General features: G+C 41.2%; 1 protein-coding gene across 2 annotated transcripts; it reads right to left on the bottom strand.

Annotated features, from left to right (window-relative positions):
* Positions 1 to 9875: 9875 nt before the first annotated feature.
* gpatch4 (G patch domain containing 4) lies at positions 9876 to 14098 on the bottom strand. 2 transcript variants are annotated; one of them, XM_021594020.2, is made up of 7 exons: positions 13940 to 14098; positions 13507 to 13590; positions 12072 to 12238; positions 11841 to 11954; positions 11597 to 11712; positions 11370 to 11420; positions 9876 to 11224 (listed from the first exon to the last, which is right to left on the bottom strand). In XM_021594020.2, the coding sequence occupies exons 2-7, from the start codon at positions 13583 to 13585 to the stop codon at positions 10366 to 10368; spliced, it is 1386 nt and encodes a 461-aa protein (XP_021449695.2). In that variant the 5' UTR covers positions 13586 to 13590; positions 13940 to 14098; the 3' UTR covers positions 9876 to 10365. The 2 variants fall into 2 exon arrangements, with proteins under 2 accessions (XP_021449695.2, XP_021449693.2); XM_021594018.2 differs by having other exon boundaries at positions 13917 to 14082.
* Positions 14099 to 14532: the final 434 nt, after the last annotated feature.

Consider the following 14532-nt stretch of genomic DNA (forward strand, 5'->3'; position numbering starts at 1 on the left):
TCTTGGCATTCAGGTCAAACAGTTCAATCTTGGTTTCATCAGACCAGAGAATCTTGTTTCGCATGGTCTGTGAGTCCTTTTGGCAAACTCCAAGCTTGCTGTCATGTGCCTTTTATTGAGGAGTGGCTTCTGTCTGGCCACTCTACCATAAAGGCCTGATTGGTGGAGTGCTGCAGAGATGTTTGTCCTGGAAGTTCTTCCATCTCAACAGAGGAAATGTTAAGCTTTGTCAGATTGACCATCGCATTATTGGTCACCTCCCTGACCAAGGCCCTTCTCCCCCGACTGCTCTGTTTGGCCGGGTGGCCAGCTCTCTGTCTTGGTGGTTCCAAACTTCTTCCATTTCAGATTGATGGAGGCCACTGTATTCTTGGGGACCTTCAATGCTGCAGACATTTTTGGTACCCTTCCCCAGATTTGTGCCTCGACACAGTCCTGTCTCGGAGCTCTACGGACAATTCCTTCGACCTCATGGCCTGGTTTTTGCTCTGACAAGCACTGTCAACTGTGGGACCTTATATACACAGGTGTGTGCCTTTCCAAATCATGTCCAATCAATTGAATTTATGACAAGTGGACTGCAATCAAGTTGTAGAAGCATCTCAAGGATGATCAATGGAAACAGGATGCACCTGAGCTCAATTTCGGGCCTCATAGCAATACTGAATACTTATGTAAATATGGTATTTCAAATTTATTTATAAAGTCCTTCTTACATCAGCTGATATCTCAAAGTGCTGTACAGAAACCCATCCTAAAACCCCAAACAGCAAGCAATGCAGGTGTAGAAGCACGGTGGCTAGGAAAAACTACCTAGAATGGCCAAAACCTAGGATGAAACCTAGAGAGGAACCAGGCTATGTGGGGTGGCCAGTCCTCTTCTGGCTGTGCCGGGTGGAGATTATTACAGAACATGGCCAAGATGTTCAAATGTTCATAGATGACCAACAGGGTCAAATAATAATAATCACAGTGGTTGTCGAGGGTGCAACAGGTCAGCACCTCAGGAGTAAATGTCAGTTGGCTTTTCATAGCCGATCATTCAGAGTATCTCTACCGCTCCTGCTGTCTCTACAGAGTTGAAAACAGCAGGTCTGGGACAGGGAGCACGTCCGGTGAACAGGTCAGGGTTCCATAGCCGCAGGCAGAAAAGTTGAAACTGGAGCAGCAGCACGGCCAGGTGGACTGGGGACAGCAAGGAGTCAACAAGCCAGGCATGGTCCTAGGGCTCAGGTCCTCCGAGAGAGAGAAAGAAATAAAGAATTAGAGAGAGCATACTTAAATTCACACAGGACACCGGATAAGACAGGAGAAATACTCCAGATATAACAGACTGACCCTAGCCCCCCGACACATAAACTACTGCAGCATAAATACTGGAGGCTAAGAAAAGAGGGGTCGGGAGACACTGTGGCCCTTTCCGATGATACCCCCGGACAGGCCCAAACAGGCCCTTTAGGTTATTTATGTTTCTTATTTTTAATACATTTGCTTGGGGGGATTTGTGTGTAGATTGATGAAAAAAATACATATAAATCCAAAATGTGGAAGAAGTCAAGGGGTCTGAATGCTTTCCGAATGCACTGTATAAGTTATATTCTTCAAGAATCAATGGGTACATATCATTAATTTATAAGTCCAAAAAATGATGCCCCTTTAAGCATCATGCAAATGTCTGACATCACAGAGTGTAGTAGGGAAAGCTCATTGAGCAAAAAATACATGGACATTACTGTGCTCATATCTAGCAACCTCATATATATTGATATCACATTGTTTAAAACATCCATGTTGAGAATATCAACAATACAGAACACTGTACAATAATCGGCATATAAACACCAGTTTAAAAAAGGATTTCTAATATCAATTCCACTATAAACCTCTATTGTTGAATTGTCTATTGTCTATTGAGTCTATTGTTGACAGGAAACAAAACGCCCTTTTTTTCATGGTTTTGCAAAAATTTCAGTTGAGTCCAGATGAAATGTACCGTATTTAATTTGATGGTTTCATTTGTGTATGTGATGAACTGAACATTGGAGCTCTGCCACAAGCTCATCAATGGCTGATCTCTTTGCCTCTCCAACAATCTTGGGCAAGTCCTCATCAATCTTGTTCCAAATTATTATTTTTTTTTTTAGAGGTATGGACTTAATGTGTAACCTGTCCTCTACTGTCTGCTTGTCCTCTTTGCATTTGTTTTGTATCTTTTATTTTAGGTTCCTCCTCCACTGTTCTCCCTTCCTTTCTCTTCTCTATTGCTGCATCCTGTTTCTTTTTTCTTTTTTGGAGGAGAGTCCTCCACAGTTTCTGATTGGTTGGTTTCTTGACATTAGTGTGTTCCATCTCCACTGGATCCTCCTCTTTGTTCTAGAATGACTTCTTCTTTTTGATATTGGTGTCTGAGTCAGTCACTTGAAGAAACTCACGATTTGACTGACATTAATGTTTTGTAGAAGATGGTCTCTGCAAATACATTTGCAATTATTTTATTAAATGTGTACACAATGGTTTTAGTTTATCTGATACACACATCATGAGACTATTTTGTGTACAAAGTAAACAGATCAAATTCATCTTATTGGATCATTGATGGACTGAATAAAGGTTTGGTAATAACAAGTTGTGTAGCTATTTTCTCTGATCCATTATGACCTCACTACTACCCTCTGGTGACAGTATTTCAACATTACAGCAGCCCACATCCACATTGTAGCAACCCTGCATCCATTCAATCTTTTAGTTTTCACTCAATAGTGTACTGAAGATCTATTGCATTCATATGGGAAATTACTTAATATATCTATTACAGACAAATGGGAAAAGGATTACTACATTTTCTGACATCTTAGCAAGTCAGGGCATTTCCTTGAGTCAATGTGGCTCGGGTCAACTTATTTTTTAAGAATCCACCAGTGACTGGAGGGTATAAGGAGGGAAAGGCAAGTCTTCAGAGATATGCTCACCATAAAACAAGAGAGGAATGAAAGACAATCTTATTTCTGTTTCTTAACATAGTTATTTCTGTTTCCCACAGCTTTACAGCTTTCCATATTGAATACCACACAGCAATGTTACCATCATGACATGTAAACATACCCGTTTGAGTCAGATGTGTGAATCTGTACAGTGAAATGTCTGTCTGTGAAGTAACCTCATCCCCAGGCTCAATTGCTACAGAGAGAGAGAGAGAGCCGGCTGAGTGGAGATTATCTGTGAGTTATTAATGCAGACCAGAGTCAACCCAGAAGTACTTATACAGATCCTATTGAAGATAGTAACAACAGTAGTCACACTTGTAGAAACAGAGCGTACCCAAACAAGCTTCAGCCCAGCTTGAACAAAAAAAGGGAATCAGGTGCTCGACTGAGGGACTTGAAAATCAAAAAAGGCCTTCCTCACCCCAGGATACTTCAACGGGTAAATAAATACCTTTAAATAAACTGACAAATAAAGAAAAAGCGCCTATGAAGGCGTCCAATGACGAAACATAAGCCTGTTCGAATTTTGCTTTAAATGAAACAGACCAATACAGACAGAGAACTATTTGTCTTTATTTTCCTGATAGTCACCTGTTGAAAAGTCCTGGAGTAAGGAATGCTTTTTAACAGTAGTCACACATGTATTTCAGACACCGTTGGTTATGACTGTCTTTTTATCTGCAGGATGCCAGAAGAGCTGCATTAATCTACAATGGTTTTAAAAAATCGAAAATGGTCTTTACCAAAAGCTGAGTCTTAGCATTTCTTTCTCTCTTCATCTTACTCTTTTTTTAGTGCATTTCTACCAATTAAGCTAATTCTCACTGCCAGACCTAGCACTAAAACAGTTTTATTTAAATCACCATGTTTTTTAATCTTCAAATTGATGGATGCTTAAAGCAAGTGAGCCAGTTATGGCAGCTATTTAGTCCAGATTATTTTAATGTTTTATCAATTCTGTGTTGGAGAACATTGATGCCAAATGTATTGTAAATGAAGGTTTAATCAAGTACCCGTCTGTGACAAGTTACATTCTTACCACAGTAAAAACGAATGGGAAAAAAAGATAAAAAGGAAGAACATACGCTATATGTTGAAGTAAAGGCAAGTGGGAGTGCACCAAGTCAACCTGGTCCTGCCACAGCATGTGTGTTAAATAAGAGATCAATATCCACCATTTATTGTTCAATTATTAGACTCCTTCGAATGATAGCTTACTGTCAGATTCACTAATGAAGCATATTAAAATGTAACTATAATGCACTCCTATCTTTGCTATTCCTGTGGAGGACAGCCCTGCTCCCCACTCTCAACCCTTTTGAGTAGTGGCAGTGTGTTTGGGGGTTCTTTGTGTCCTGTTTGTGCTAGCCATTATACCTCTCTGTGTTTACTGTGAGTATGTGGATCATAAAGACAAAATCATATGACATTTGAAGAGGTGCAGGTTGAGTAAGTATGCCCTTCTCTCTCTCCACAGTCAACACTGCCCTCTCAGAGCACAACACAAATTTGTTGAGGGAACTGGAGCAGCTAACAGATGAGCATATATCCCTACTGGCAGCCAATCAGGACCTAATGAATCTCTACTGCAAGCTGAGTGTAGCCAATCAATTGCTTTTCAATTGCTGAAAACCAGCAATTGAAGGCAGAGAGGATGAACTTGTCAGGAGACAGGGATGGGCTCAATTGGACTCATAGGGGTCATATTTCAGTTGAAGACTTTCCCAGTTGATAACTACTGCCCATATAAAGATGCCAACACCAAAGTTAAAGTTTCCATCCTAGTTAATATTTTCTCATATGCTGATGGTCCAGAATGTATGTCACAGTGATGCTTTATGTTACTTTAAAATGTCAAAAACACTATGTAGCTGATCGTAGTGGTCCTCTGCTGCCCAGTTGATAGAGCATGGCACTTGGCAGGATAGAGGGTTTGCTTCCCAGGACCACTCATACAACAAATGTATACACACATGACTGTAAGTCGCTTTGTACAAAAGCATCTGCTAAATGGTATATATTATTATTATTATATTACTTTGCATGTTTCATGTTGCACAGATAGAGAGTGCAAACCTTGTCAAATTGGCTGGATGCTGTTCCAATCCAGTTGTTACCTGTTTCTGCACATTAAAGTCCCCCTCTGTCACCTTTGGAGGACCTGGCAAGGAAGCAGACGGCACTGCAAAAACAAGACAGGCAGTCAAGAGGAACAGATAGGACACTACTACAGGTAAATGCTTTAAGGGAGATTCACACAGCCTTTAAATGGTTCCTCAAGCAATACAAATGTACAAAAAGGGAAATAGGAACCAAAATAAAATATGTGATACAGTTGAAGTCAGAAGTTTACATGCACCTTCGCCAAATACATTTAAACTCAGTTTTTCACAATTCCTGACATTTAATCCCAGTAACAATTCCATTTTAGGTCAGTTAGGATCACCACATTATTTTAAGAATGTGAAATGCCAGAATAATAGTAGAGAGTGATTTATTTCAGCTTTTATTTCTTTCATAACATTCCCAGTGGGTCAGAAGTTCACATACACTCAATTAGTATTTGGTAGCATTGCCTTTCAATTGTTTAACTTGGGTCAAACGTTTCGGGTAGCCTTCCACAAGCTTCCCACAATAAGAATTTTGGCCCATTCCTCCTGACAGAGCTGGTGTAACAGTCAGGTTGGTAGGCCTCCTTGCTCGCACACGCTTTTTCAGTTCTGTCCACACATTTTCTATGGGATTGAGGTCAGGACCTTCTGATGGCCACTCCAATACCTTGACTTTGTTGTCCTTAAGCCATGTTGCCACAACTTTGGAAGTATGCTTGGGGTCAATGTCCATTTGGAAGACCCATTTGCGACCAAGCTTTAACTTCCTGACTGATGTCTTGAGATGTTGCTTCAATATATATATAATTTTCCACCCTCATGATGCCATCTATTTTGTGAAGTGCACCAGTCCCTCCTGCAGCAAAGCACCTCCACAACATGATGCTGCCATCCTGTGCTTCACGGTTGGGATGGTGTTCTTCGGCTTGCAAGCCTACCCCGTTTTCCTCCAAACATAACGATGGTCATTATGGCCTAACAGTTCTATTTTTGTTTCATCGGACCAGAGAATATTTCTCCAAAAAGTACGATCTTTGTCCCCATGTGCAGTTGCAAACCGTAGTCTGGCTTTTTAATGGAGTATTTGGAGCAGTGGCTTCTTCCTTGCTGAGCGGCCTTTCAGGTTATGTCGATTTAGTACTCGTTTTACTATGGACATAGATACTTTTGTACCTGTTTCCTCCAGCATTTTCACAAGGTCCTTTGCGGTTGTTCTGAGATTGATTTGCACTTTTCGCACCAAAGTACGTTCATCTCTAGGAGACAGAATGCTTCTCCTTCCTGAGCGGTATGACGGCTGCGTGGTCGCATGGTGTTTATACTTGCGTACTATTGTTTATACAGATGAACGTGGTACCTTCAGGTGTTTTAAAATTTCTCCCAAGGATGAATCAGACTTGTGGAGGTCTACAATTTTTTTTTCTGAGGTCTTGGCTTATTAACAGTGCCTTGCGAAAGTATTCAGCCCCCTTGAACTTTGCGACCTTTTGCCACATTTCAGGCTTCAAACATAAAGATATAAAACTGTATTTTTTTGTGAAGAATCAACAACAAGTGGGACACAATCATGAAGTGGAACGACATTTATTGGATATTTCAAACCTTTTTAACAAATCAAAACTGAAAATTGGGCGTGCAAAATTATTCACCCCCCTCAAGTTAATACTTTGTAGCGCCACCTTTTGCTGTAAGCTGTAAGTCGCTTGGAGTATGTCTCTATCAGTTTTGCACATCGAGAGACTGACATTTTTTCCCATTCCTCCTTGCAAAACAGCTCGAGCTCAGTGAGGTTGGATGGAGAGCATTTGTGAACAGCAGTTTTCAGTTCTTTCCACAGATTCTCGATTGGATTCAGGTCTGGACTTTGACTTGGCCATTCTAACACCTGGATATGTTTATTTTTGAACCATTCCATTGTAGATTTTGCTTTATGTTTTGGATCATTGTCTTGTTGGAAGACAAATCTCCGTCCCAGTCTCAGGTCTTTTGCAGACTCCATCAGGTTTTCTTCCAGAATGGTCCTGTATTTGGCTCCATCCATCTTCCAATCAATTTTAACCATCTTCCCAGTCCCTGCTGAAGAAAAGCAGGCCCAAACCACTCTTCCATAAAGGCCAGATTTGTGCAATATACGACTGATTGTTGTCCTATGGACAGAGTCTCCCACCTCAGCTGTAGATCTCTGCAGTTCATCCAGAGTGATCATGGGCCTCTTGGCTGCATATCTGATCAGTCTTCTCCTTGTATGAGCTGAAAGTTTAGAGGGACGGCCAGGTCTTGGTAGATTTGCAGTGTTCTGATACTCCTTCCATTTCAATATTATCGCTTGCATAGTGCTCCTTGGGATGTTTAAAGCTTGGGAAATCTTTTTGTATCCAAATCCGGCTTTAAACTTCTTCACAACAGTATCTCGGACCTGCCTGGTGTGTTCCTTGTTCTTCATGATGCTCTCTGCGCTTTTAACGGACCTCTGAGACTATCACAGGGCAGGTGCATTTATACGGAGACTTGATTACACACAGGTGGATTGTATTTATCATCATTAGTCATTTAGGTCAACATTGGATCATTCAGAGATCCTCACTGAACTTCTGGAGAGAGTTTGCTGCACTGAAAGTAAAGGGGCTGAATAATTTTGCACGCCCAATTTTTCAGTTTTTGATTTGTTAAAAAAGTTTGAAATATCCAATAAATGTCGTTCCACTTCATGATTGTGTCCCACTTGTTGATTCTTCACAAAAAAATACAGTTTTATATCTTCATGTTTGAAGCCTGAAATGTGGCAAAAGGTCGCAAAGTTCAAGGGGGCCGAATACTTTCGCAAGGCACTGTATTTTGATTTCCCCATGATGTCAAGTAAAGAGGCAGTGAGTTTGAAGGTAGGCCTTGAAATACATCCACAGGTACACCTCCAATTGACTCAAATGATGTCAATGAGCTTATCAGAAGCTTCTAAAGCCATGACTTCATTTTCTGGAATTTTCCAAGCTGTTTAAAGGCACAGTCAACAGAGTGTATGTAAACTTCTGACCCACTGGAATTGTGATACAGTGAATTATAAGTGAAATAATCTGTCTTTAAACAATTGTTGGAAAAATTACTTGTGTCATGCACAAAGTAGGTGTCCTAACCCACTTGCCAAAACTATAATTTGATAATAAGAGATTTGTGGAGTGGTTGAAAAACGAGTTTTAATGACTCCAACCTAAGTTTATGTAAACTTCCGACTTCAACTGTTTATAGCTACTCTATGTTCAAGGAAACTCCCTCACAACAAGACGTTCATTAACACTGCTACATCTGTGCTCTTTGTTATACAGTATGAAAGTGGTACTTCCTGTTGTCTCGTTTTGTAGGCTAAGAATGGGCTTCAAATAAGACCTTTCTAACTTTCGGCGATGTGTCTTACTTCTTGAGTGTCAAATATGTTGATAAAAGGAATCGGGTATGAGCAAATCAATACACGAATACGAATAGAATTGTATATATATCTTATACACTGAGTGTACAAAACATTAGGAACCTCAGTTTGTCAGGATGTGGACACAAGGTGTTCGAAGGTGTTCCACAGGGATGCTGGCCCCATGTTGACAATGCTTCCCACAGTTGTGTGAAGTTGGCTGGATGTCCTTTGGTTGGTGGACCATTCTTGATACACACAGGAAGCTGTTGAGTATTAAAAAAAGAAGCAGCTTTGCAGTTCTTGACACACTCAAGCTGGTGCACCTGGCACCTACTACCATGTCCCATTCAAAGGCACTTCAAAAAATAATGTCTCGCCCATTCACCCTCTGAATGGCACTCACTGTCCATGACTCAAAGCTCAACATCCTTCTTTAACCTGTCTCCTCCCCTTCATCTAAAGTGGATTTACCAAGTGACATCAATAAGTGATCATAGCTTTCACCTGGTCAGTCTGTCATGGAAAGAGCATGTGTTCCTAATGTTGTGTACACTCAGTGTAGAACTGCCTTTTCATTAATTTGATTATGTAAGCTTGAAGCCCATTCAAAAAAAGTAGGGGACTGACTACAGGAAGTAGGAAGTATTTTCAGACCGTAATCTCTTTCATTTGGACCAGATAAGATGCATATATCCTTAACGTTTAGACACTGTCACGCTGGCTCACAGAACTGCGGCTAACTGTTAAATGTAGCCTATTTACTCATTTGTATCGACTTGGGGTTTCTGAATTTCTCATTCAGGAATTCATTCTCAACCCTCAAACCTACTATGATGATCATGGGTACTGGATTGGCCTGACTGACATAGCAGAAGACAGTCAATGGCTTTGGGTTGATGGACGTAATCAGAATCTGACTGATGTGTAAGGACATTCCAATCAGTATAAATACAACAAAGAAGCATGTTGCCTACAACAACTCTCCACCAAGGGCTGGATTCAATCGGTACCGTCGAAGGTCTCCATGGTAGCTCGATTGAAATTTAAAATCAGTGTTCCCACGTTCGCAGACTGCATTCACGGTAAACGCTGCATGCCGGACCAATCGGAAACCATTACCTTCAAATCTTAACGGGGATCTTCCTCGACAGATTGAATTCAGCCCTAAATCATTATTTTATTCAGTTTTTTCATTCATTGTATTCTTTTCATAGGTTTTGGATGCATCAACCTGTGGGGTCATGATTGTGCTTTAACTAACCCAAACAATGCACCTTCGGCTAATTGGAATGCTGAATCATATGGTCAGGGTAAATTAAGCCACGTTCACAGTCAAAGATCTATTATAAAGAGTATATAAAAAATAAACACTCATTGGTGTAGGGCTTTCATAGGTTCCGCTTTTAATAAAATCACTGTTTTATAAACAATGTAATACTTCTAAATCAGCAGCTTTAATTGGCACTTGTACCTCATCACACAAAGTAGTAAGGAAAGTTTATTGAGAAAAGAAAATACATTACTGTGCTCATACATAGCAACCTCATATCTGATGTTGATATCACATTGTTTAAAACATCCATGTTGAGAATATGAACAATACAAGACCACCATACAAGAAGCTGTATAAAAACACTAGTTGACGACTAAATATATATTTTCTTAATAGTCTGTAGTTGAATCTTTCCATACAAATAAATATGTTGACAAGAAACAAAACATCCTTTTTGCATGGTGTTGCAATAAGCCGTTAATTAAAAATATACTGCATTTCATTCGATGGTTTCATGTGTTTATAAGATGTATTAGAGCGCTGGCCCAAATTCCTGACCTGTTTCCTTTCCAACAAGGCAACCACGAGTCCTCATCAAACTGGTTCCTGTTGTTTAGCTTTCTTCTTTTTCTTGTTTAGAGGTATGGAGTCCAATACATCGTGCAAACTGTCCTCTACGGTCTGCTTGACCGCTTTGCATTTATTTTTTTTACCTTTTATTTTAGGTTCCTCCTCCACTGTTCTCTCTATTGCTCCATCCCGTTTCTTTTTCTTTTTTGGAGGGGAGTCCGCCACAGTTTCTGATTGGTTGGTTTCTCCATCTTTAGAGTGTTCCATCTCCTCAGCCACCTCTTTGTTCTTGGAGGACTTCTTCTTCTTGGTAGTAGTGTAGGAGTCCGTCTGTTGCCGAGTGGCACCTTCTCCCTCCGACGCGTCTTCACAGCCTCCTCCGGCTTCACTCTCTATAGAAATGATATCAGTTTCACACACCTCTCCATTTAGATGACAGCTCTCGCCCTCTTCCAACACCTTCCTCTGTTTTGAACGTTTCCTCTTGGTTGGCTGAGCATTGTCTGCTGTATTATCGTCCTCCTCTACAGGAACCACCGCCACCTCCCCAGTGTTCTCCTTTAAACTTTCCTTCTTTTTCTTATTTTTCACCTTTATTTTCATGTTGGTACTTCTGGAGACAACAGCAGAATCAGCGTTCTCTTCAGCCACATTCTCACGGGTATCCTCTGAGTGATTCTTCCTCTTTTTCTTTTTGGTCTTCTTCCCCGGGGTCTCATGGGTCAGTTCATCCTCAGGGATCTGGGCAGCTGGCTGGGTAGTGACGCTATCTGGTGTTGCAGCCGCTAGTTGGTTTTTCTTGCCATACTTTGCCATGAACTCTTGCTCCTGCTGCTCCAGTCTGGCTAGCTTGGCACTCATGGTAAGGCCGTGTCTGGCTCCTCTGTTGTGAACAGGAATAGGGACAAACGATGTTTAGCTTCCTAATTAAGACCAGGTTCAAGCCCTTCACCAACAGCATGCACCAAGATAGAACACACATTCATGTTTATGGTTTATTACAAAAGTATTGGTGACAAGCAACTTACTTGTGGGCGGTGCGTCCTCCACAAGCCTTCACCAGGTCAGCGTCTGATAGCCTATACAAAGGGAGAGGGAAACAGCATTTATTATTTAAACCTGTGAGTACATAAAACCACTGTCATTAACAATGTATGGGTTTAATCTTCACATTGACATGAAAACAAAATAACCTTCACAAACTGATATCAATCCCTGCATGTTGGTGGATGGTATTGGGCAGTGAGGTTCTTACTTGGTGGTGCTGGAGAGGTCCAGTCTCTGGTCCTCATCGTCAGAGCTGCTGCTGCTGTCATCTGTACTGGAGGACTTCTGCTCTGGCTGCTCCAGTCCTGCCAGGAGGGTGGCAGACTATGAGGAAGAGAAATAAAACCGTTCCAGTCCATCCAGTCTGCGTAAGTGCAGTATCTTTCTGTACTATCAAGAGCGCTCATTGGTACAGATATGGGTGTGTTCCATTTGAATTTGTTTTTCTGTACCTTCACAAAGCATCCATAAAGTTTGTCTCTTCCCAACATGGCTTTCGTTGGCTTCTTGTTGGAGATCATTCCTTCCTCTTCCTCCTCCACCAACTTCTTCACCTGCACACCATTCTAGAACAGAAAGGTGGAGATGTAGCCTAGGCCCAATGTAAGTGTGTGAATGTGTGCATGCGTGTGTGGCCTAGTGGTAAAATAATCTTTCATTTCACCCCCCCTCTGAGGACTTACCTCGCCAGATTCCACTTCCAGGCTAGAAGATGCTTTGTTGAAGACATGGTCCCACCAATGGAAGGTGAACTGCTCCCCTTGACGATGTCCCACTCCTCCCTTGTCACATTTCACTTTGACTTTGATAGCCTCAGATATACCATTCTCCTGCCGACCAAGACCTTTACCTGTGAACAGTGAGGGGTCTTCTATTAGTGGTAGACTAAGAACATTAGATCTAGTTACCATTCATAAAACCACAGAATTAGTTACAACTGGCAACTACTACTAGTAGGGACATCAAACATTCAGGCTGCTGCACAGACACTACGGAGGCTCTAGTCTAGAGCGCCCGGTTAAATTGTGTTTGAGGGCATTTTTTACACTCTAAATCGTTAAATTAGTGAGAAATAGATGTCATTGTTGCAATAGTTTGTGAGTGGGCAACATAGACAATCATCTTAAATTGACATGTTTAATTATTTTGCCATATTGAATTGAATATAGCGCTAATTTCACTAATGTGGACAGTTTGTTACTACCTTACTCACAAGCTTGCATTTTCAAACCATAACATTTTGTGGAATTACATATCCTTTAACCTCAGATTGGTGATGTTAGTATAAAAGAATAGTCATCACGATGACATAAGATTTATTGCTCAAAACAGATCAATATCTTTGGTTTTGGACCGTTGATTGTCACACATGCTGGGATGTGCAGAACACGGCGTTAATGAAATGGCACAAAAAAAGTTGGGTCAGTCTCTCTTTAAAAGTTGCTGGCCGGCCTCTCGGGTGGTTTAGAGCACGGCACTGCAACGCTAGCTGTGCCACCAGAGACTCTGGGTTCACGCCCAGGCTCTGACGCAGCCGACCACGACCGGGAGGTCCGTGGGGTGACGCAGAATTGGCCTAGCGTCGTCCGGGTTAGGGAGGTTTTGGCCGGTAGGGATATCCTTGTCTCATCGCGCACCAGCGACTCCTGTGGCGGGCCGGGCGCAGTGCACGCTAACCAAGGTTGCCAGGTGCACGGTGTTTCCTCCGACACATTGGTGCAGCTTCCGGGTTGGATGCGCACTGTGTTAGGAAGCAGTGCGGCTTGGTTGGTTTGTGTTTCGGAGGAAGCATGACTTTCGACCTTCGTCTCTCCCGAGCCCGTACAGCATCATTTAACACAAGTTTCAGGAATACAAATTGAACTTTCAACATTCATTTCCAATGGTATGTAAAAACTGCTGAATGAGTCCAAAAACATGCTCTGATGGATTTAAATCACCAAAACTGCCTACTAATGTAATTTACAAGCAAGTTCAAGCTGACATATGTATAACGTTACACTTGCTATATAAACTCCTGCCTGTAATCTTAAAATGTTCATTAGCTAGCATATTGCCCATCATTAAATGACTATGCTGTTACTAAATACCTTTCTGAAAATCTAACATTAACTTTACCTTGTTCCCAGCCATGACGCAGTAGCTGTTGCTCTGCAAACTTCAGTCCACGGCTCTTTTCCTGAACAGTTTCTGCCATTTTTTCTAAAGAAATGAACATGTTAGCTAGCTAACGTTAGCTATATTACACTGCATTTGACAGGTCTTCAGTATCAGATGTCAATATTTATGTATTAGATAGTTGAACAGTAATGCACAAAGAACACTATTTTCTCAAATATAATATACAAATTCTGTTTTAAAAGTCCTCAAAAAAAAGACTGCTCAGTCAAAGTTCAGTTTGGGTTTAGCTAGCTAGCTAGTTAGTTTTAAGAGAACATTTACACTTCAATGCAAGTCATTGCTGTGCTAATAAGGGCTGGCTATAAAATAATAAACAACGACCGGGGTAATAGTACTAATTATTTTACCTCATCTGGTTATCTAGACTCACATTGTTGTTCAAAAGGGATAAATAAAAACGGTTCACAGTTCGACTGGAACCATGAGGTAAATTCAGCAGGCTGACACAGCACCGGAAAAGACTACGCTTCTTATTCTTCTTCGATGAGGTTTAACGGCGGTTGGCATCCAATAAATGTTGCATTACCGCCACCTACTAGACTGGAGTATAACTCCCTTATACTTTGCTTGTAAATACAAAATGTTTTTAAAAATCACCAAATACCCTACCATCTAACCCTACACTCACCACCCTATTCCACTATTTAAATATATCTAGGCCTACCTAGGGGTGGCAGGGTAGCCTAGTGGTTAGAGCATTGGACTAACCGGAAGGTTGTAAGTTCAAATCTCAGAGCTGACAAGGTCGTTCTGCCCCTGAACAGGCAGTTAACCCACTGTTCCTAGGCCGTCATTGAAAATAAGAATTTGTTCTTAACTGACTTGCCTAGCTAAATAAAGGTTAAAAATTTTTTTTATAAAAAATATAGGTAGGCCTAGTCACCACCACACAACACACCCTGTAACTCTTCTGACGTTAAGTCTCATACACCCAAATACCTCTCTGTAGCGTCCACCACAACC

This window comes from Oncorhynchus mykiss, chromosome 3 (genome assembly GCF_013265735.2).
Source record: "Oncorhynchus mykiss isolate Arlee chromosome 3, USDA_OmykA_1.1, whole genome shotgun sequence".
In the NCBI taxonomy this organism is placed as follows: Eukaryota; Metazoa; Chordata; class Actinopteri; order Salmoniformes; family Salmonidae; genus Oncorhynchus; species Oncorhynchus mykiss.